The sequence below is a fragment of the Gopherus flavomarginatus genome, chromosome 4 (genome assembly GCF_025201925.1).
Source record: "Gopherus flavomarginatus isolate rGopFla2 chromosome 4, rGopFla2.mat.asm, whole genome shotgun sequence".
Lineage (NCBI taxonomy): Eukaryota > Metazoa > Chordata > Testudines > Testudinidae > Gopherus > Gopherus flavomarginatus.
The window spans coordinates 38,785,710-38,810,482 of NC_066620.1; the positions used below are offsets into that span (position 1 = coordinate 38,785,710).

Sequence of the window (24,773 nt, forward strand, 5' to 3'; positions counted from 1 at the left end):
ATCACAACTTTAATACAGTTTAAATATTATTGTCAATAATTTTTTTCTTTATCTGTATTTTGAAGGATTAAAAAGAAAACAGCACTTAAAAATAGCTTATAACCTGTGTAATTAAGCAGAATTCATGAAACAGCTGTTCTAGACTCATTCTGGTTTGTTGGATAAATATGGTTTAAGGATAAAATTCTACTAATACTTCAAACTTCAACATTGGTTAAGTTTATGGGGCCTGATCCAATGCCCTTTGATGTCAATGGAAATAGTCTCACTGACTGAATGAGCTCTGGATCACATGGAGGGCATAATTCTTCGTTGCTGGATCTATGTTCATGAAAAAGCAACTGAAAGATAATGGACTAAATTTTGCTTGTATTACTGATACAAGTAGCCCTGTTGAAGTCAGAGTCATTGCCTGGAAACTAATTTTGTTTTTAAAGATGTTGATCGTTTCAAAAACCTTTGGAACTCCGCTTTATATCAAAAACATTTTCGTGGTTTATTTTTGTATGATAAATTCCTAATGTGCACTGGAGCCATTGAGAACATTGGATGAGGATTAAAATGAGTGGTTTAATTTGTCTATAAATCTGAAATTCATTTCACTGCAACTGTATTTTTCCCCCAGTAGAAGTGAGTAAGGTTTTTTTTTCCTTATGCAGCTAGAGGTCAATCTTCTTGTTCGGTAGAACAACCTGCAAGAGTAACGGGGGTGCTTCTGGGAATTCTGCCATGAAGTAAACAAAACAGCAGTGTCACAAGACTTCTCACATTCTGTAAAATAAACATACTTACTCTGAGTATTGCATTATAAAATGGAATCCAACAGTTCTTTTCACTGTACTGGCAAATGGTGGGACACGGTGCCAATTAACTGAATTTCTACCTCCTTCCTGTAGTCACCCCGTTTGGGAAAACTGAGTGTCGTCCCCCTTGATGGAATCGGAACTATGCAAACCAGGGAGGTAATTGAAAGGGCACAGAAGCAAATGTTCAGTGGCAGAAAGTAGAGATTGGGAAATCCACCCTTCTTCTGCTGCCTCCCTCCCTGGAAAGCAAAATTTTCTGTTACCATCTCCCAGGGCATCATCCCCCACCCTTAGTGCAGGCTCCTTAGGGGGTGAAATTCAGTTACATAAAAGCTGGGATACTGCCCATTAGCTGTTGAATCTACTCTGTAACAGGCATTGGCTGTTGAGTATACTCTTGTAACAGTCATCGCTAGCCCTTGCCTCAGCAAATGTAAAAGATGAGACCTAAACAGAAATAATCACATCTTAAAATAACACCCAGATGAGGCCCAATTCAGCAAAGCATTTAACTTCAGACACTTCATTTCAATGCGACTTAAGTATGTGCTTAATATTAAGCATATGATTAAGTTTATTGTTGAAACCAAACCTGAGTGTTGATAACAAAGATACACAAAATATGGTTGAAGCATAAATCTTTAGTTTAAGCAATCTAGTAAACACATTTAAAAGAGCTCTCTCTCAGTGTGGTTGGCTACATACTAAGTAACATCAGCTTATACTAGACACAAGTCTTACAATTATATAATTTGCAAAAGAACATTCCCACTTGCATAATGCTAAACCACATCTTTAAACCCCTTTTATAAACAGAGGCACAAGATTCCCAAATTGTCAGTCTCGTTGAAATATAACCAGCATGCCAGATGTTGCAGTTTGTGTACATCATATACATATGCTGGTTGCCATCCTTTAAAAATGAGTATGGTTAAGATTCTGTAATAGCTATTTTTAGTAAAAATCAAGGACAGGTTGTGGACAATAAACAGTGACCTGTCCCTGACTTTTACTAAAAATACCAAGGGGGTACAAACAGAGCACTGCCAGAGCTAGCAGCTGCTCCAGCCCCGCTGCTGCTCTAGCAGTCCTGGGGCTGGCCGCCGGTCAGCTGCTTGACAGTCCTGGGGCTGGCTGCCGGTCAGTTGTTCCGGTGCCGCATCCTCTGCTCCCCTCCCGCTACCTCCCCACTGCTCCAGCAGCCCTGGGAGTGGCTGCCAATAAGCTGTTCTGGCTGCCCCGGGGTTGACAGCTGCTCAGAAGAAGTCATGGAGGTCCCAGAAATTCACGGAATCTGTGACTTCAGTGACTGAATCGTATCCTTATCAATGAGTATTTTCCATGGGATACATATATACTATTTTTTAAAAGCTTACATTTAGTGATTAGAAACCAACTGAGTCCAGTAGATGGATACCATGATAAGAAATGTTGCCTTTCCTTCTAAAGTCTCAGATTATAGGCATATGACTGTTACCTTGTTCTAACTTCTTTAGGACTTCCTAAATGTTTCCTTAGTTTTTCTAGTGGCTCTTTTACAATATGTCTTCAAAAACTGGATACCTGGTACATGGTGTATTAATTGTATGGAGAAGGATGTGCCACTGTAAGCTGGTGTTCATAAATAGACTTTTCAGAAACTTAAAACACAGTAGTCCCAGCTTTTCAGGAAAATATGCTGCCTAGGATGGGCTTAGGCAGAAATGCCTTTGGTTTAAGATCTAAAAGGCCATTTCTTTATCTTTTCTTTTTTTATTCAGAATATTTGAACATATTCCGAGTTTGATTAGAATGGATCACAAAGCAAGGCTTTGATAGCGTGAAACCACGAACAAAAAATGTTTTGATAATGTTTTGATTTGTATAGCATATTAAATCATCTTTAAAATGTTTTCTAATTCTTTTACAGCAATTGTACAGATTTTGAGTTAAGAAGACTTAATGCCATGAATCAATATATCAGCACCATTTGTACTTTATTAGTAAAGATTACCTAAGTATTTCCATTATGAAACCCTCTATTTTTCAGGGGTTTCTAAATCAGCCGTAAAATTGGTTCTGGTCTGAAACTTGGCAAGCAGAGTCTCCACTTGGGAACAATTTTTTAACCAAATTTTAAAACAAACAACAACAAAATCCTCTGTGGCCTTTAAAGCAATAAAATATTTCAGAAAAAGAAAATTAGTGGTTTTAAATGTTGGTGGACATTATTTAAAAATGGATGATTTTGTATGTCATGAATCTGTAATGTGGACTTTTGCTCTGAATAATTTGAATCGGAGTAGTGTATAATAAATGCTGGCTTATTTTGTTTAAAAATAAACAATTTCATATGATAACTTTTTAATACAATACATTTTTTGTAAAATATTTTCTCATGCAAAAAGGAATAGCCCGTGCAGAGAACCACTCCTTCCAATGTCTTTGTATGATGTGTAGCACAGGGGTCAGCAGGCTTTCAGAAGTGGTGTGCCGAGACATCATTTATTCACTCTAATTTAAGGTTTCGCATGCCAGTAATACATTTTAATGTTTTAGAAGGTCTCTTTCCATAAGTCTATAATATATAACTAAACTATTGTTGTATGTAAGTAAATAAAGTTTTTAAAACGTTTAAGAAGCTTAATTTAAAATTAAATGAAAATGCAGAGTCCCCCAGACTAGTGGCCAGGACCTGGGCAGTGTAAGTGCCACTGAAAGTCAGCTCACGTGCCACAGATTGCCTACCCCTGGTGTAGCACATTTTGCATGGTACTATAATAAATAATAAGGTTTTTCGAACTAAACTAGAAAGCATCTTTGTCTAACATTTTGTGATTTTCCAGATTGTGCAGTGAATGTGCGCTCGGTTGTTTAAGGAGAAAAATAAGTGTCTGTTTGTCCCCCCACCCCCATCCCCAGGACTCCATTTGGATTCAATAATATAACATGCAGAGTCCTGCAAAACCTTCTTTCAGAATAAGTCTCCTATGTTTAGGAACTTAAAAGTGCAGATTATGACGCAGATTATGCACTTCATGATACTTGCTGCTAACCTTAAGGTACAGACTTTCAAGCCTATATTTTCTAAAAGAAGACTAATATCTCCTTATTTAGGCACCTAAATAAGTGTCTTGATTTTCAAAAGTGCTGAGCACCCAGTGGCTACAAGTGGCCCCAGTTCAGCAAAGTACTTAAGCACTTGCTGAAGAAGGACCATTCAACATATTGGGAAACACTGTATTTGATTCTCAGCACTTCTGTAAATCAGGTTGCTCATTTAGATATCTGAATAATAATTTAGTAGCCTGGTTATAGAGACCCTGTTTTTGAAAATGTTGGCCTTCAACATATATCATTTAAAATACATATTTGTACCTCATACATATACTTTACAAGTCTTATTATTGGGGTGTATTTTATCACAGTGATTGTAATTACATTGCAATTGCAATATAATTACTAAGGCCTTGGCTACACTCACACTTTACAGCGCTGCAACTGGGGTGTGAAAAAACACCCCCCTGAGCGCTGCAAGATACAGCGCTGTAAAGCGTCAGTGTAATCAGGGCAGCAGCGCTGGGAGTGCGGCTCCCATCACTGCACGCTACACCCGTAAGGGATGTGGTTTACATGCAGCGCTGGGAGAGCTCTCTCCCAGCGCTGCCGCTCTGACTACACTCACACTTCAAAGCACTGCCGCGGCAGCGCTCCGAAATTCCAAATGTAGCCATACCCTAAAGCTGGTCAGAAAAGGTGATATTTTTCATTGAATTGTCAACATTTGAAAAACTTCATTCAGCTCTATAAGTTGGATGAAAAGCAGCTAAAAGTTTTGAAGGAAAAATATTGGAGTTTTGTTCCAGCTAAAATAGTTATCGTGGTTGTGCTTTTTTAATAATTAATAACCACTAAATCAACTACATTACTGAAACTTATTATCTATTTAGTATCATATATAATGCACTTGAATTCTAGAAATACATGTATTAATATGGTAATTGCTCTGTCATGTAGTTATCTTTGATATCTTATTAGGTGAAAGTGCAGTAATTATAAGGGTCAAAAAGCATAACTACAATGTAAATACAGAGTATTAGCAAACTACCTACGGTACGGTATAATAACTATACCAATAGTTGTTTATTTCCGTTAAAAGTTATTTCTCAGATACATAATTTTTAATGTATAATAAATTATCTTAATGTTTAAGGACTACATATCTATATATAAATATTAGGGCTGTCAATTAATCACAGTTAACTAGTGATTAACTCAAAAAATTTATCGTGATTAAAAAATTAATCGCAATTAATCACAATTTTAATCGCAATGAATCGCAGTTTTAATCGCCCTGTTAAACAATAGAATACCAATTGAAATATATAAAATATTTTAGATTTTTTTCTACATTTTCATATATATTGTATTCTGTGTTGTAATTGAAATCAGTGTATATTATTTTTTATTATAAATATTTGCACTGTAGATATGATAAACAAAAGAAATCATATTTTTCAATTCACCTCATACAAGTACTATATAATGCAATCTCTGTCATGAAAGTGCAACTTACAAATGTAGATTTTTTTTTGTTATATAACTGCACTCAAAAACGAAACATTGTAAAACTTCAGAGCCTACAAGTCCACTCAGTACTACTACTTTTTTCGCCAATTGCTAAGACAAACACTTTTATTTATATTTACAGAAGACAATGCTGCCCTCTTATTATTTACAATGTCACCAGAAAGTGAAAACAGGTATTTGCATGGCACTTTTGTAGCCGGCATTTCAAGGTATTTATGTGTCAGATATGTTAAACATTCATATGCCCCTTCATGCTTTGGCCACCATTCCAGAGGACATGCTTCTGTGTTGATGATGCTAGTTAAAAAATAATGTGTTAATTAAATTTGTGACTGAACTCCTTGGGGGAGAATTGTACAGTAACTCCTCACTTAAAGTCATCCTGGTTAACATTGTTTTGTTGTTATGTTGCTGATCAATTAGGGAACATGCTCGTTTAAAGTTGTGCCATGCTCCCTTCTAATGTCATTTGGCAGTCGCCTGCTTTGTCCACTCCTTGCAGGAAGAGCAGCCTGGTGCAGCTAGCTGGTGGAGCCTTGGAACCAGGATGGACCGGCAGGCCCCCTATCAGCTACCCCTGTGAGCTCCCACTCTCCTAAGTTCCATGTGCAGCAGCTGCCCAGCAGGCTAGCAATTGCAGCTGTCTCTCCTCCACTGCCATGTGCTTCTCCTGCCCTCTGCCTTGGAGCTGCTTCCCGAGACCCCTGCTTGCTGTGCAGGGGGGGAGGGAAGGAAGAGGGGGGCTAATGTCAGGGTGTCCCCCTCCCCACTGCTCCTGCACCCCGCTTACCCCATCTTCTATAAAGCAGGGGGGGTCACACGACAGGACTCAGGACGGAGGGAGTTTGCTTGCAGCAGCTGGGGTCTCAGCAAGCTGATCTAATTAACAGGGCAGTGTACTTAAAGGGAAAATGCGCCTCTCTCTCTCTCACACACACACACACACACACACACACACACACACACACACACACACACACACACACACACACACACACACACACACACACACACACACACACACACACACACACACAGTGTGTGTCTCTGTCTGCGATGCTGTCTCCCCTCCCTCCGTTCTTGCTGCCCTTTAGAGTGTGAGAGTTAACTCTTGAGGGCTCAGCCAGTTGCTAGTTCATCATTTAGCAGTAAGGCATTCCCTGGAAAATATCCCATCCTCTGACTCCTCCACCTCAACCAAGCTTCACAATCATCATCACTGTACCAGTATTAAATTGTTTGTTTAAAACTTATACTGTGTGTGTATATATACATATAATATAGTCTTCTGTCTGATGAAAAAAAATTCCCTGGAACCTAACCCCCTCATTTACATTAATTCTTATGGGGAAATTGGATGTGCTTAACATTGTTTTGCTTAAAGTCGCATTTTTCAGAAACATAACTACGTTAAGTGAGGAGTTACTGTATGTCCCCTGCTCTGTTTTACCTGCAATCTGCCATATATTTCAAAAAGTTTTATTTTAGAATGCGGTTATTTTTTATACATAATTCTGCATTTGTAGGTTCAACTTTCGTGATAAGAAGATTGCACTGTAGTACTTGTATTGGATGAATTGAAAAATACTATTTCTTTTGGGTTTTTTACAGTGCAAATACTTGTAATCAGAAAAAAATATAAAGCAGGCTGTACACTTTGTATTCTGTGTTGTCATTGAAATCAATATGCTAGAAAATGTCGAAAATATCCAGAATATTTAAATAAATAGTATTCTGTTATTGTTTAACAGTGCAATTAATTGCTTTAATTGCTTGACAGCCCTAATAAATATATAGCTATAAATATCAAGACCTGTTAAATATTCATACCAGAGTGTTTTTCTAACCCATTTATATATTTTCATATATTTGGCAACCAGTTAGCTTAGAGTAGTACGCAAATACTACTTGACATTTATATAATCCACGACAGTAGTTGAAATATTAAGGATTTATATTGTTATGTTGTTTTGTAGCAACACTACAAAAATCTTTAATTTCCTTTATAAATTAATAATGTTTTAATTTTTACTTGAAACTATTACTAGATATTTATGACTCCTTTGGTCCATATAGTTTAACTTTTATTTGGTACTCGCAAATATATACATTCTGTCTAACTATGCACATGCTAATACAAAGTTATGTTTTAGAAGTGATAGTGTTGCATCACCATTAATTCATGTGTGCCCTATGATAAGATTTAATGGCATATCATGTTGCTTTCATGTAATGAACCCAGTACTCTTAGCTCTTAAGTCATGTTGCTGGAAATGATTACATAAAACAGAATCACTGTGACTAAAACCCTTATGTAGCTTTAAGAACTACTGTATATCACAAAGAAGCTGCTTCTTGTAAAAAAAAAAAAAAAAAAAAGTTTAAATGCACTGGAAATAATTGTTGCTTTTTCTAATGATCTTTGCGTTCTGTTCATAAATTTGCATTTTCTTTAAGCACTGCAAGGTCTGTGTTATAATTTTATGCAGATGTGTATGTTAAGAGAACATGATGTGCTTATTTGTTACATCTATGCTACATTTTTACTTTATCTGAGTAAGATGGATGAAATTATGTATTAAATAAAAACATCAGTGACTTAGCCATGAGCATTTCTGCATGTTCTGTAACATCCCAAAGGCTGCTGTAGAAATGAAAGCTTGCTGTAGAAATTCATGAGTAGTATGTGCTAACCTCCTGCTATTTTGATTTTTTTAAAAAAACAAGATTCTGATAGCTTTACCTTCGTTGACATTCCTTTTTATGAAAAGGATTCACCATTAAGTCAAACAATCAGTATCTAAGGATGAGGGGACAATATAGCCTACTTTATAAGATTGATCAAAATTATGAAGAATCTCACCTTTCACATGTCAATTTTTGTGGAACTTTTTAAACATTATTGGGTTTTTAGAGAGAGATGATAGCTGTTGCTAAACTATATTTTAACTACTAATTACAACTTGTTACTTTACTCATATGCATACACAAGAAAATACTTAGAGGAGGGGAGATTGTTTGTTTGTTTTTTATGGGGTCTATAATTTGCTTTCTTGCAGAACTGGACCTGTCAAACTTGTTAAAATTATGATTTCAAAGATAGTATCATCCAGATTAAGAGTTTAACATAACTAAAACCATAGTAAGGGAAGTTGCTTGTCACACAGTCTATTCTTATTTTTTCTAACAATATCAAAACCTTTCTTTTCTGACTGTAGTTTTTCTGACCTTGCAGTAACCCCAAGAAAGTTTTATAAATAAGAGAGCATTTAACTTTGTTCTTAAGCAATGACATTTAAAAATATTGATGATCAATATAACGCATTACTGCTGAGCAAGAACTTTGTGCTTTATATCGATTTTTGTTGTAAATGCCACTTAACGTGTTTGAGTGAAAAATGATGTATGAAATATAGAACCAGATTAAACAGTCTCTTTTTAAAAATTACATCTGTAATCACTATAATCACTTAAGTAATATCTTTATATGGAAATATTTTAGCATCTAGTTTCTTATCAGGACCTAAAGGATTGAGAATCTCTAAAATAAGAATTTTATTGTTTCTATTGAAGATGCTTATATTTGTTGGTGTTGGGCATTTTTATAATACGACAGAGATTCTAGTTTTATCATAGCTGTCAGTATTATGAGCTGTTAATGAAAGGAATTTAGGCAAAGACAAGTTCCTCTGAAAAGACCCCAGTTTAGGAAGGTACCGAAGCAAATGCATTACTTTAAGAACTTGAGTAGTTTTACTGAAGTCAGTGTTAAGTCTCATATTTAAAGTTAGGCATCTGCTTCAGTACCTTCCTGAACTGAAACCAAATTGCTGTTCATGACCTTAACAGTATTAAATGATTCAGATAACTGTGATTGGTAATTTAGGACCTGACTCCTACCATCGTCACTCATAGGAGTAAGTCTTATTCATTCAAGTAGTCCATTATCTTCAATGGGATTCCAAAACCAAAATTTATTTGTGTGAAGAAGGATTTAAGGATCAGGCTCCTGGGCTTACTCGGAGTCCTATTTCTTACTAACTGTTTTTCTTCCGAAAAATCTGCACACAATACTGTACATCCTGATTATATTATCCACACATTTGAAAGATCTGTACATAATTTTTTGTACATCTGTGAACGTTCCATGTGGTAACATTTATTAACAGTGAAATGTGCCCTGTTATTGATTTACAATATGAATGCACTTCTATGACATTCTAATGGTGAAAAAATGTTACTTGAAGGTAGTCAAGCTGAATTTCCATTTCTGGTAAAAATGAAGCGAAGTGCACGAATGTCAGCAGACTTGTTTATAGGTCTGCTTTGTGAAGCATATATTATTTAGAATGTTGAGTCAGGAGGCTGACTGTTTGTAGGGATTGTCATGTTACATCTGCCATGTCAGTCAAAGCTCAGGCAGCTGTTGCCTGCCACTGGCGTTCTAGTGTGGCATTGTCCATCTTTCAGCACTTACCAGCAAGCAGTTCTCTCTCAGCTGTGCTGTGCAGAGCATGCTGCACAGGCCTGCACACATTTTCAGTATTGTCTATACAGCCCCATGAATGTTCTTTTCAGGTAGAAGGAGAATAATACGTGTCCTTTTTCATCTTAGTAGTGCTGCTTCTTTTGGATAACAGTTGCAACTGGTTTAAGGAAATACCGGCATGCTTACGTGAATGGCAGTAATAGTGTTGATAAAAATTGCATTTGCTTTGATACTTTACATTGTTATCCATCCAGTTAAAATGGTTTAGAAATAGCAAAGTGACACCAAAAGTTGAAATCTGTTGATTGAGTTAAAATAAATTAATGGAGATTCAGGGGCCAATGCCTGTCACTGAATTATTGGTTTTAGTGGTTTTGTAGCCACATTTTCAATTTTTTTTAATGCTTTTCTCTCCATTGTTACGGTGTGAAAGAGCCACATGAATGGGGGAAGTTGATTGACACTGCCTACAGGTCAATCAGGTGAAATTGACTATACTCAAATTGCTATCAAAGGAGAAAAGAACCTGAAAAATAGAGAAAATAACTTTATCTAATAATTTTCAGATGTAATAATCTTAGGTGTTACTTGAATCTAGAAAAAAGTCATTTAGAATATAGTTTATAAACCCACAGTATCCTGTTGCTTAAGCTACCTCTGTGAAGTAGGGGACATTATCCACATTTCAGCTGAGAGGGAGACACTGGCTGAATTGACTACGTCACATAGTAAATCAGTAGAAGAATTGGGAATAGAATTCATAAATCTTGATTTCTTGTTCTGGCCCCATTAAAGTAAATGGGAGTTTAGCCACTGACTTCAATGAGGCCATTTTACCTTTATTAATATTCCTTTGTTTTCATTTTCTGAAAAAGAAAATAAGTCGTTCTCATGATCAATATCAATTTAAGATTTGCAACGTTGTATAGTAATTAGATTGATATATATTTATCTCTTCAATCCCCCTCTGTAAATGATGTATCTATACCATGAACACAAAAGCATGCACTAATAGCAGTTGAACAGAGGGCACATTCAGTTGCATCATCAGAAGTGCAATGTCTTTGGTTTCAAGGGAGGAAGTCAGTGATTCACACATTAGCTTATCTTAATGGCAGAAAACTAGACAAAGATACAAAGATAGGCCACATAAGAGGAGAACTATCCATTATATTGTCAAGTAGACCCCCCTCAGGTAGAAAAAAAATAATACTTCATGCTGAACAAAATACTTATCTCAATTGTGCCTTTAAGGCACAGCCCTGCACTGGGAGTAGAGTGGAGGTTACAGCTGCAGGGGAGTGCCAGAATGCATTGTCCCAGACGTGGGAAGAAAGACAAGATGCAAGGGATGTTTTTTAATTAGGCCACAACTTTATTAACTTAATTCATCTGGCAATAATTCCTACAGTGCTGGTCATGATTCCATCCTTAATCTTTTCTACCTATTGAAGGACTGCCATTAGACCCCCCCACCCTCCACAGCTGGTCCCCAGCACCCACAGCTTGTTAAGGGGCAGGGGAAAGGCCATTGTCTCCTCACTGTACCAGATGTTAGGAGCCCAAACCTGTTCCCAGCTTCTTTAGGGTATGCCCTATGGAATAACTCCTGCACTGGACACCTGCTAAGTTGTGGCAACTAAAACCTTACTTCCTGACTTACCCAAGGGTCCCTGAGCTGCTGTGTGTGTAAGGCCAAAAAAAAAAAAAAACCCACACCCCAACCATCTAGCCCTGGTCAATCTGGCAGTGAGGGAAAAATTCCTTTCCATTCCCAAAAAAGGTGACTTGCACTATTGCAGCAGCAGATCAGAAACCCCAGGGATATGTGGTGCTCATGTGGGTGCGAGGGGAGACAGAGTTTATATAACTTCCCACAGTGTTCAGGGCCAGTGGCTTACTTGAACGCTTCCGGCCTGCCCACCAGCTCAAGTGATGCCTTCCCATCCAACTCCCAAGGGAAATGGAACCATTAAAAGAGCCACCACCTTTCTTTTCCCCACCAGTCCAGACAACCCACACCATCACCAGTTGCATTGTCTTGGGGGTGGGGAGGTGGAATGCCTCCTACAGCTCCCTGTTGTGCAAGAGATGTGCCTGTTACTACAGCACTTTGTGGCATGTAGCATATTCCCATTCTTCCTCCATCCTATGTGCAGGTTTTGTTCCACAGGCTGGTGCAGAGGTGTGGGATAGGGCCACGAACCCTGGGGGTGGAGAGTAGAGGGAGCAGACCCCTGTGATTCCTTGAGTGCAGTTGTGGCTGGCTGCTATGGAGAATATGCTAGGGCAGAGGAAGTCTTCATGTTCCTTCCCATTGCCCTCCTGTGCACCTTCATAAAGGACAAGCATAATCAAACCCCATGTGAATCCTGAACAAGCAGAGTTCTATTTGGTGAAAAAAGTCTATTTACTGAACACCAAGACTAGGCAATTAAGAGATGTCTGTGGTGAATAGTTTTAAGGAAAGGACAGATTGCTTCATTTTATAAACATAATATTCCATTATTTTTCATAATAGAAAAAGTATTTAAAAACCACTTGTTTTGAATTTCTCATCCTTTTATTGATATGAGGATATTTAGCCATTGTCACTGATAAAATGAATGTTACGTAAGACACAGCATAAAAATGTATGCTTTGTGATCATATTCATCAGCTAATTCCCTTCAATATCTATGCATGTAAATTAACTATGCTCTTGTGCATTGTGTATTCAAAACCCAAGAACTATGGCCAGGGTGTTTGTGTCTTTATTATTAAATATAATATATTTTCTTTCAGTTTTAGATAATTAAGCCAACCTATGCAGTTTCTTGATTTGGTGGACTAAGAAATACATCAGTCAAATAGTGACCCTGGTGTGACTTTCTTCTGTTAGTATCTGAACACTTAATTATAATTAGCCAACTTTTATATGTAGCTCCGAGACAGCAGATTATTTTGGAAAGTTTTTTCATCCTCTTCTTTAAAATATAAAATTCAGAACCAGAAAAGATTCTTTGAACTTCTGTAAGATTTGCAAATATTATCTTATCTTCACTGTATTTTTGTTTTAATTGAATTAATTAAAAGTCATATTAAAAGAATTACAAAATGATGAAATTTTCACTTTCTGAAGGCATGTCCATGGTAAGTTGCATTTTTTCTGTAAATATTTAATTAATTTTGGGATAAAATGAATCAGCATGAATCTAGGAAATCGTTTTGGAAATAATAGGGCTCATGGATAGCAAGTCCTAAAGTTAAGCCTGAGAAGTAGATTCTATTCTGAACCTTGTATTCAATCATTCATATTCTTCAGAAAAAGTTATTTTAGACTTACACTTTACATGCGTGGCCTCAGCCTGAAAGTGAATTGAGAAGTGCAGAATGTTTGAGTTATGCTAAGATGAAAGAAATAAGCTTTTCTTACTGTTACTTTTTAAAACGAAATGTTTTTGTGCATGTAAGAGTTCAAAAATAGTTTGAACTTTAAACTTGGCAAGATTTCAATCCTCACTGATGACTGTATAAATATCTCTAATGATCTTACAGGTTATTGTCTTTTTTGTTTTAATTCTCAAGGTTTTTAACTTTAATTGGAGGAAACCCAAATGATATAGGAAAACCTGATATGCAACAAAAAGTAAATGCTGTAATTCAAAAAGAAGGAATAGAAGGAGCAGCAAAAACACTAAATACAACAGTACATACACTGCAAATAATCATTGATGGTCTGACTCAACCTGAAGGCTTTGACATCCGAACAGGTAAAAACTGAATGCCTTCTTTATAAAGGTAGTTTTCTTGTAGTCTGGAATTTAGAATGTTGTGGGTTTCATTTTTAAACTGCAAGTTTTCTTCTAAACTAGCTGTAGATTTAGTGGATGTGTAGGCCAACTGACTCCCTCCCTTCATCCTGTCTAACGGAGAAGAATGTAGTTCAGCATGCAGTCAGTCAGATAGTATTTGCTGGCTCGGTAATTAAGGAGTGTGAATTCTGTCTTAAAACATGACCTTTTAAGCCATAGGAAGGTGGGCTGCATGGCTTTTAACAGATAAGACTGTTATAATATGTTGACTATACTGATTAAATCTACTGTTGGCTGTTGTGGGAGAAGCATGAGACGACCAAAAACACTAGTAATAAAGATCTATGGAATAGTAATGTAAAATTCTGATTTATTAGAAGTTTGGGTCACACGCTCCTCAGAGAAGAGTTTAATTGGAGTACATGACTCATGACCCACACTGGTTAGATCTTCACAGCAGTGCAAACCAGTTTAGGGTGGGGGAGAGCAAGGAAGACATAGGAGAGGAGGCAGATATATCAGGAGGTGCAATTGTTCAATGAACCTTACAGTGAATATGCTCTATCCTCTCACAACTGCAAGAGATAAAGGTAGGCAACAAAAATACAGGCGTGTAATAATAAATAGTAGACTGATGCTAAAAGAGAAAAATATATTTCGACTCTCTCAACATTCATTGTTTTGCTTCATTATAGTTATTTATAAATGCAGCCCACTAATGATCCTGGAAATTCATTTCCTATCTTGTAGTAATTTAATTCTGGACCTCTAATGTCTAATTTTCAGTGAAATGGAATATCTAGCCATAAACGTAAAAATACATTGTGTTACCCAACACCAAAATAAATGACAGTTCTTAATGCAAACATTCAGATTTTAATGCACCAATGGCAGTATAATGGTGGAAGATTTTTGGAACAATCTGTTGTAGAAAAGGCCTGTGCCTGGAAACTGTGCTAGTAGCAATCGTGCTCAGAAATGGTTTTCTTAATATAGACAGGAATTTGTGTTTGTTTTGGAATTGAACTAACTTATTAAAATTTTTTGAACTGACCTAACCCATTGTTAAAACTTTATGTCTTAAGAACATAAGAATGGCCATACTGGGTCACACAGGTGGTCCATCAAGCCTAATATCCTGTCTTCTGACAATAGCAGTACCAGATGCATCAGAGGGAATGAGCAGAACAGGGCAATTTATCAAGTGATCCATCCCCCCTGTTGTTCACTCCCAGCTTCTGGCAGTCAGCTGTTTAAGGACACATGGGGAGCATGTGTTTGTGTTCCTGACCATCTTGGCTAATAGCCATTAATGGACATGTCCTTCATGAACTTATCTAAATTTTTTTAACCTAGTTATTCTTTTGGGTTTCACAGCATTCCATGGCAATGAATTCCACAGATTAACTGTGCGTTGTGTGAAAAAGTACTTCCTTTGTTTTTAAAACTGCTACCTATCGATTTCATTCAGTGATCTTTGGTTCTTGTGTTATGTGAAGGGTATATGACACTTCCCTCGTCACTTTCTCCACACCATTCATGATTTTACAGACTTCTATCATATCCCCCCTTAGTCGTCTCTTTTTGAAGTTGAACAGTCCCCATCTTTTTAACTTTTTCTCATACAGAAGTTGTTCCATTTCCTTCATAATTTTTGTTGTCCTTTTCTGTACATTTTCCAATTCTAACATATCTTTTTTGAACTGGAACGACCAGAACTGCATTCAGTATTCAAGGTGTGGGCATAACATGGATTTATATAGTGGCATTATGATATTTTCTGTCTTACTATCTAGCCCTTTCCTAATGGTTCCTAACCTTCTGTTAGCTTTTTTGACTGTCACTGTATATTGAGCAGATGTTTTCAGAGAACTATTCATGATGACTCCAAGATCTCTTTGCTGAGTGGTAAAAACTAATTTAGACCTCAACATTTTTATATATTTATTTGGGATTATGTTTTCCAATGTGCATTACTTTCAATTTTTAACTTTAAATTTAGTCTGCTGTTTTGTTGCACAGTCACCCAGTTTTATGAGATCCTTTTGTAACTCTTTGCAGTCAGCTTTGGACTTAATTATTTTGAGTAGTTTTGTATCATTTGCAAACTTTGCCTTCTCACTGTTTACCCCTTGTTCCAGATTATTTATGAATGTGTTGAACAGCACTGGTCCCAGTACAGATCCTTGGGGAAATCCACTTTTTACCTCTCTCCACTGTGAAAACTGACCATTTATTCCTACCCTTGTTTACTATCTTTTAACCAGTTACTGATCCATGAGAGGATCTTCCCTTTTATCCCATGACAACTTACTTTGCTTAAGAGCCTTTGGTGAGGGAGCTTGTCAAAGGCTTTTGGATAGTCCAAGCACACTGTTTCCACTGGATCACCCTTGTCCACATGTTTGTTGATCTAAAAAAATCTACTAGTTTGGTGAGGCATGATTTTCCTTTACAAAAGCCATGTTCACTCTTCCCCAAAATATTGCATACATCTATGTGTCTGATGATTCTATTCTACATTTTCAACCAGTTTGCCTGGTACTGAAGTTAGGCTTATTGGTCTGTAATTGCCAGGATCACCTAAGGAGCCTATTCTAAAAATCAGCCTTACATTAGCCATCTGACTGTCATCTGGTACAGAGTCTAATTTAAACAATAGGATAAATTGTTCTCGAATTTCATATTTGAGTTCCTTCAGGACTCTTGGATGATACCACATGATCCTGGTGGCTTGCTACTGTTTAATTTTTCTCCCCATGTAGGTACTTATAGACAGTGAACAAGTCATCCCTTAACCTTCTCTTCGTTAAGCTAAATAGATTGAGCTCCTTGAGTCTTTCACTATCACACGTTTTCTAATCCTTTAATCATTCTCATTGCTCTTCTCTGAATCCACTCCAACTTATCAACATCCTTTTTGAGTTGTGGGTGCCAGAATTGGACACACTATTCCAGAAATGATCACACCAGTGGCAAATGCAGAGGTAAAATAAGCTCTCTGCACCTACTTGAGATTCCCCTTATTATGCATTGAAGGATTGTATTAGCCCTTTTGGCCGCAGCATCGGACTAGGAGTTCATGTTCAGTTGATTATCCATTATGATCCCCAAATCTTTTTCAGAGTCCCAGGATAGAGTTCCCTGTCTTGTAAGTATGGCCTGTATTCCTAGATGAATATATTTACATTTAGCCATATTAAAAAGCTGGATCACTAGTGCCAGTTTACCAAGCAATCCAGATTCACTATTCACCATTCTTTCAATTTTTGTGTCATCAGGAAACTTTATCTGTGGTAATTTTTTTTTTTCTTCCAGGTCATTAATAAAATAGAGCCAACAACCGATCCCTGTGGGACTCCACTAGAAACGTACCTATTAATTGATGATTTCCTGTTTACAGTTACATTTTGAGATCTATCAGTTAACCATTTTTAATCCATTTAATATGTGTCATGTTAATTTTATATCTTTCTAGGTTTTTTAAATAAAAATGTCATGCAATACCAAATCAAACGCCTTACAGAAGTTTAATTATATGACATCAACACCATTACCTTTATCAGCCAAACTTGTAATCCCATCAGAAAAGATCACATTAATTTGACTGGATCTGTTTTCCATAAACCATCACCCTCCTTTAATACTTGATTAATCAAGTCCCATATCCGTCTCTCCATTATCTTGCCTGGGATCAATGTCAGACTGACAGGCCTATAATTACCCAGATCATCCTGTTTACCCTTTTAAAAATATTAGCACAACATTAGCTTTCTTACAGTCTTCTGAAACTTCCCCATTGTTCAAAGTCTTATTGAAAATCAGCATTTACAGTCCTGGTTGCTCCTCAGTCAGCTCTTTTAAAATGCTTGGATGTAAGGTATCTGAACTTGCTGATTTAAAAATGTCTCACTTCCGTATCTACTGTTTAACATCCTCCTGAGAAGCTACTGGAATGACAAGAGTGTTAAATGATATGACTACATCACTACTTTGTTTTCTATATTATTATTGATACTCCTACCATTTCCAATTAATAATAGATCAATAACATTGATAGGATTCCTTTTGTTCTGATATACATTGAAAACTCCTTCTTATTTTCCTTACCTCTGCTCTCCATAGATTTCTCCTTGTCTCTTTGCTTCCTTAATCAATTTTCAACAATTCCCAGCTCCCGATTTATATTCATTACTATTAAGTTCCCCTTTCTTCAGTTTGTTATATGTGGTTTCTTGTAGTTTAGTTTTCTAAAGTGCTCCTCCCTTCAGTTTGAACTGAAATACTCTGTTGTTCACTGTTTAATGCTCCTCCATGGAGTTTAATAGAACATGAAACAGGAAAAACTATTTGGGGATGGGAACTTGAAAGATGATTTTAAAATACATATTTTTAAATGTTCTAGTAACCAAAGTAGTCCCCAGGGAGTAAATCTCAAGAGTTTTGCACAAAGACACTAACTTAGAGCAGCAGTTAAATGGCTGGTCAGGTAACTGGATAATCTGCAGACACTGGGTCATGCCAGGCTGGAACGAAAAGCCACATTTTAAACATTAAATGGTTCCCATGGCTTCTCCCAGTCTCATCCCTGCCAGTGCCCTGAGCAGCTATTTAGTTTCTTTTTGCATTGAAATGCCTCTGCGCAGTGTAATATTACAAAAGGATTAACTGATTTGGAGTCAAGTAATTAGGTGCATTCCTAGAGTGGAAACTTCAACGTCATGCAGGGTCTACTGATGCCACCGCCAATCTGGGTAATATTTTAGGGCCTGATACAAAGTGCACTGCAGTCGCACAGACTCTCATTCAGTGAACTTTGGCTTTAGGCCTTTAACTTGTGTTTTATTTTTTTAAAGACAAGGGGAAAACATTTAAAATCACAGTCTAACTTTTGTGAAATTTGGACTCTCTCTGGTAATTAGTATATTACTTCTGCTAAACTATAAAGCTCAGTGCATCAGGAAGAGGAAAGACAGCTGTAGGGAAAGGCAGAAGGGCAGGTATCAAGGTGGCACAAAAGGAAAGAGGTTTGGGTAAAGGATCAACAAATAAGAAGTGAGTAATGGGAGGGGGGAAAATTCCCATCAATTCCCACATACTGTACTATATAGGGTTGAATATACCAACATTGTGCATTTAAAAGTATATGTGTCTACTTCTCCACTTCATCAGTATGAATGAGGAGTGACTTCCTTGAAGTTAGTGGAATTACACTGGTGTCAAACTGGTATAAATGTGTAGAGAGCGTATAGGACTATCTCTGAGGCATGATGGTATGAATAAGCCATTTGAGTGACTTTCCTTTTGCTTAGTGGTATCACCAGACTACCTCAATTGAATATTCACTTTACTGTGTACAATTATGTGCACTAAAATATAACCATGTATATGATTATAAATCTGTGCTAAGAACCACCTGTAGGAGAAAACCCTTCTCCCAAGCAAATGCTTACAGGGCTTTCAATACACTGTGTAGCCATTAGTTATAAACCCTATCAGGCAACCAATTTTTGTTGGTCTCTTGGGGTAGCCTCTTGCCATAGGTTTCACTATACCTGGCTCTCCATATACAGTAGTATAAACTGTTTTAAGTGACCAGCCAAGGGGCTAGCAAAATAGAAGACAATCCATTGCCTGGTAGAGGTAATGCTTATATGAAAGCCAAATGAAAATGTATTGGAAATCCTGGAGCTACTTTCAATTAATCTCCAAAAGTAGAAGGCTGCCTGTTATAGGTGATCCTCAGCACAAGTTTAATTGTACTGTTGTCTTTCCAGTATCTTATTTCAGAAACTTAATTTTCATCTCTTGTTTTTTATGACAGATTTTGATAAACCTGATTTCAAGAGAAGCATAGTTTGTCTTGAAGACTTGAGCATTGGCACAGTTCTGACTGGAAAAGTAGAGAATGCTACTCTCTTTGGAGTTTTTGTTGATATTGGTGTTGGTAAGTCAGGATTGATTCCAATTAGGAACATAACAGAAACGAAACTTTCTAAAGCCAAGAAGAGAAGAAGTCTCGGATTGGGCCCTGGAGAAAGAGTGGAAGTTAAAGTACTCAATATTGATATCCCTCGATCAAGGATAACGTTGGACCTTCTTCGTGTTTTATGAGTTTTTCACCACTGATAAGACTTTTATTTCTTTTTAAAAGGTTAAATGTTGTCACCAAGACTCTAAAAGTTTCAAGTTCAAGTATTTACTGAGTATACTGGAAATGAAGGAATTAATCCAACTTTTCAAATCTTTAATTTCACTTTTTAATTCCAGAAGCTTTTCCAGAACTCTCTCAGCTCCCTCCCCTTAACAGTCACTTTAATACCAGCCCTGAAGTGGCTTTCACCTTCTTATTAGGGCACACACCTTCTTTTTGCAGAATAAGTGATATCTCAGTGCGCTGGCAGACAGATCTCTTACCTGTTTTTTTCTGTGCAAGAATTGCTCTCTCAATCCACCTTTGGTCTGTGCTGCTCCAGCAGACTCAGCCATGTTCATTCATGCTGAAAAACACCACTTGATTGGTCTGTTTCCATGCTGTTTTCTTAAGGAGGGCTTAAAAGTGGACCTTGGCAGAAACTAAAATAGAAGCTTAAAAATGCCCTCTGCTTAGACCAAGGAAGAGCAGCAACACACAATACTAAAATCTGGATATAATGGTAATAGTATTATTGGATCGGTAATTTGCTGTTTTTATTTGAGCTACCGTGTAAAGATTTTTGTTTTTTTTTATTGCTCGGGCAATTATCATATTAATTAACACAGTGAGGTATCTCTAATTTGTTCAGAAAGTTGCAAAAGCATTTTTTCTGTACCTGTACATAATAAAAATCTTTCTGATCTATTTTTTTCAGTGTACTGATTACATAAACTATCTGCACAATCCAAGGGCAACCTGTCCCTTCACAACAACCACTGTTTGTGCACCAACAGCATTCCACTCTAGGAAGATAATTGTGAGGATGTGCTTGTCCGAACATCATGTTACTTAATCGTAATTGTTTTTTTCATTAGCTGAAGCTTCAGATAATATTTTTAGCAGAAACTATGGGAATAGAGAGTGCTCAGTACTTCACAGAGGTGTTCAGAACCTGGTAGGATCAGGTCAGTCCTAGATTCCAAGGCCAGAAGGGACCATTGTGATCTCCTATATAACACAGGCCATAGACCTTCCCCAAAATAATTCCTAGTGCTGATCTTTCAGAAAAACATCCAATCTTGATTTTAAAATTGCCAGTGATGGAGAATCCACCACAGCCCTTGGTACATTGTTCCTTGAAATGTCTACTCAGAAAAAATACATAATGAAAACTAAATGACAATGACAAAGTCTCTGATTGTCTGATGTCAACAGATCTTAATGAGGCTAGAGATTGGGAACCATGATGCAGGAGGGTAATCAATGAGCCGTTCATTTAATCTGTACTGTCTTCCCTGTCCCATTTTGATTTTCTGGCTGAAGTAAGTCATAATGAGTTGGATTTAAGTAGTACAGAGCACATTGCAGACAGTTTTGTTTGATGGAAATGGACTCCTAAATGAACTGGGATGACTGCCAAGGCAATCTGTTCCACAGAAAAGGAGATATAAATTACCTCCGACTCTTCATATATAGGATAGTTCTTCAGATTAAGGTTGAGGTCATGAGTAGCTGTATGGTGTGAAAAAACTAACTTTGAGGCTATCAGTACTGTAGGTTAATAAAGGACCTGGTATTACTGGTCATTCATTCTTTCACAATGAATGGAAACTTGCACCTGAAAACATAAAATTAGTTTAAAAAAAAAACCCAGAGCACATATCCGTTGAAAAAGAGGACAGATGATTCTTTGTAATTTATGCAAGGCAATAAATTATTGATCTAAATTAGGACTGTCAATTAATCACAGTTAACTTATGTGATTAACTAAAAAAAACCAGAAATTAAAAAAATAGTGATTAATCACACTTATAACAATAGAATACCGATTGAAATTCAATAAATATTTTTGGATGTTTTTCTACATTTTCAGTATTGATTTCAGTTACAACACAGAATACAAGTGTACAGTACTCACTTTATATTATTACTTTTTATTATAAAAATTGATAAAAGAAAAAGTGATAAACAAAAGAAATAGTATTTTTCAGTTCACCTCATACAAGTACAATCTCTTTATCGTGAAAATGTAATTTACAAAGGCAGATTTTTTTTGGTTACATAACTGCACTCAAAAATAAAACAGTGTAAAACTTCAGAGCCTACAAGTCCACTCAGTCCTACTTCTTATTCTGCCAATCGCTAAGACAAACAAGTTTGTTTAAATTGAAAGGAGATAATGCTGCCTGCTTCTTATTTACAGTGTCACCTGAAAGTGAGAACAGGTGTTCGCATGACATTTTTGTAGCCGGTGTTGCAAGGTATTTACATGCCAGATATGTTAAACATCCGTATGCCCCTTCATGCTTTGGCCATCATTCCAGAGTATGTGCTTCCATGCTTATGATGCTTGTTTAAAAAAAAAAAAAAAAAAAAAAAAGTGTGTCAATAAAATTTGTGACTGTACTCCTTGGGGGGAGAATTGTATGTCTCCTGCCCTGTTTTACCCACTTTCTGCATATACTACATGTTATAGCTGCCTCAGACGATGACACGGCACATGTTTGTTTTAAGAACACTTTCACTGCAGATTTGACAAAACACAGAGAAAGTACTGATGTGAGATTTCTAAAAATAGCTACAGCACTCAATCCAAGGTTTAAGAATCTGAAGTGCCTTCCAAAATCTGAGAGGGATGAGGTGTGGAACATGCTTTTAGAAGTCTTAAAAGTCTGATGCTTAAACTACAGAACCCAAACCACCAAAAAAGAAAATGAACTTTTTGCTGGTGGCATCTGACTCACATGATGAAAATGAACATTCATCAGTCTGCACTGCTTTGGATCATTATCAAGGAGAACCCATCATCAGCATGGAAGCATGTCCTCTGGAATAGTGGTTGAAGCATGAAGGGACATATGAATTTTAAGAACATCTGGCACGTAAATATCTTGCAACGCCAGCTACAACAGTGCCATGCAAACGCCTGTTCTCACTTTCAGGTGACATTGTAAACAAGAAGCAGGGAGCATTATCTCTTGCAAATTGTAATCAAACTTCTTTGTCTGAGTGATTGGCTGACCAAGAAGTAGGTCTGAGTGGACTTGTAGGCTTTAAATTTTTACATAGTTTTATTTTTGAATGCATTTTTTAAAAATTTTTTTTACATAATTCTATATTTGTAATTCAACTTTCATGGTAAAGAGATTGCACTACAGTACTTGTATGACGTGAATTGAAAAATACAATTTTTTTGTTTTTTACAGTGCAAATATTTGTAATAAAAATAAATATAAAATAAGCACTGTACACTTGTATTCTGTGTTGTAATTGAAATTAATATATTTTAAAATGTAGTAAACATCCAAAAATATTTAAAATAAATGGTATTCTATTGTTGTTCAACAGCACAATTAATTGCAATTAATTTTTTTAATCTGTTAACAGCCTTAATGTAAATGTTACAAAACTGTACAGAAAGTTTCCAAAGTACTAATAATGATTGGCATCAAATTCAGTAAAATCTAGTAGTCTGAAATGACTCCCCAAGAAAGACAAAGAGCTCTGTGACTCACATTTAGAAAGACTGATATTTAAGGAATTGAGCAAAAAAATTAACCCTAGAGATTTATTGATGTATACCACCCTTATCAGGAGAAGGCGAGTAAAAAATATCTAGATAGTTCAGTGAAAGTTTGTTACTTAAGTATTAATTCTTCTCCCAAACTGTTGTATGTATCACTGAATACAGTCTGATACTGTCGGACAGCTAGGGCCCCTCCCTTAGAAATGTCTTGCTCAATTCCTATACTTTGAGATAAAACTTTGTAAAACAAGTTGTTTGTAATAAAATGCAGAAATTCCATTTTTGTAGGTGCATCTTGCTATTACAAAGGCTAGAGAAAATGAATTAATGAAAAATAGTTCATGTTCCAGTGGATTCATTTGATGATGTAAAGAAGCATTGGATATATAGAGAGGCTGGGGACAGGTATGTGTACCTGATGGTATGAGCCCCTTTTGAGGGCCTCTTTTTTGGGGGAGGGATAGCTCAGTGGTTTGAGCATTTGTCTGCTAAACCCAGGGTTGTGAGTTCAGTCCTTGAGGCGGCCATTATAGGAATTTGTGGCAAAAATCTATCTGCAGATTGGTACTGCTTTGAGCAGGGGGTTGGACAAAATGACCTCCTAAGGTCCCTTCCAACCCTGATGTTCTATGATATGCATATGTACATGATCTGATTTTTAAATATATTTCTAATCAATCTTGCAAAATATTCATGACAGTTTACCAGCTCAGGCACTCTATATTTACCCACTCTTGCCATGACTAGAAAACAAACACATTTAACTTGCCCCAAAAAACATTACTTGCTACATGCATGTGAGTGAATAGAGCCAAGCTGCCTGTAAAGATTTTCTGGATTTCTGTTTTAATACAGAATGTATTATTGCAAGTTGTAAAGGCCTGACATTTCTTTCCTCCACCAAAGTATTTTTAAGTTCAAACTACAAATGCCAAGTTATCACCAAGTCTGAAACAATATGTGATGCACAAGTCTTGGTACTAGTGAAAGAAGAGGATATCAAGAGATGGCACTTGTGTTATATAGTCTTTCCATGTCTGTCTGTCTTGGATACTTCTCCCTTTGAAGTGGGCTTGTAAGTGGGCAAAACTCCCCTCTCTACGGATGATCACAAATGTAAATGGGCAACAGTCATGTAATGAACATCAAACGTCTTTGTTAATGGCGAGATTCCTAACCACAAGTGTCCAAACAGCTGTTGGCACAGAGATTAAGAACTAGTTAAGAGAATGTGGTATCATTTAATCTCCCAGCTCTGTGCTGTATTAGCTTCCAAAACTAAAAAGTAACTTCTGTGGCCCTACAGAGAGTATTTTTGGCATTCTGAAATCATTGTTGGGTGGGGAAGGAGAGAGAGTCCTTTTAACAGTCTTATTACATTTTGTCTGTCCAAGTCAGAGCCCTGGTCAAAATGCTACAAAAGTCAACAGTTTGAAAACATATTTTTCAGACT

At 36.7% G+C, this 24,773-nt stretch overlaps 1 protein-coding gene across 2 annotated transcripts in view; it reads left to right on the forward strand.

The window, feature by feature from the left end:
- Positions 1-20,501, forward strand: part of SRBD1 (S1 RNA binding domain 1) — a 249,577-nt gene extending 229,076 nt beyond the window's left edge. Inside the window, exons 22-23 of one of the 2 annotated variants that reach the window (XM_050951786.1) lie at positions 13,432-13,616; positions 19,483-20,501. In XM_050951786.1, the coding sequence (XP_050807743.1) occupies positions 13,432-13,616; positions 19,483-19,772 (475 nt within the window). In that variant the 3' untranslated portion in view covers positions 19,773-20,501. Of the gene's footprint in view, positions 1-659; positions 1,606-13,431; positions 13,617-19,482 lie in introns of those variants that run through there. The other variant, XM_050951788.1, reaches the window with a different exon arrangement.
- The last annotated feature ends 4,272 nt before the right edge of the window (positions 20,502-24,773 follow it).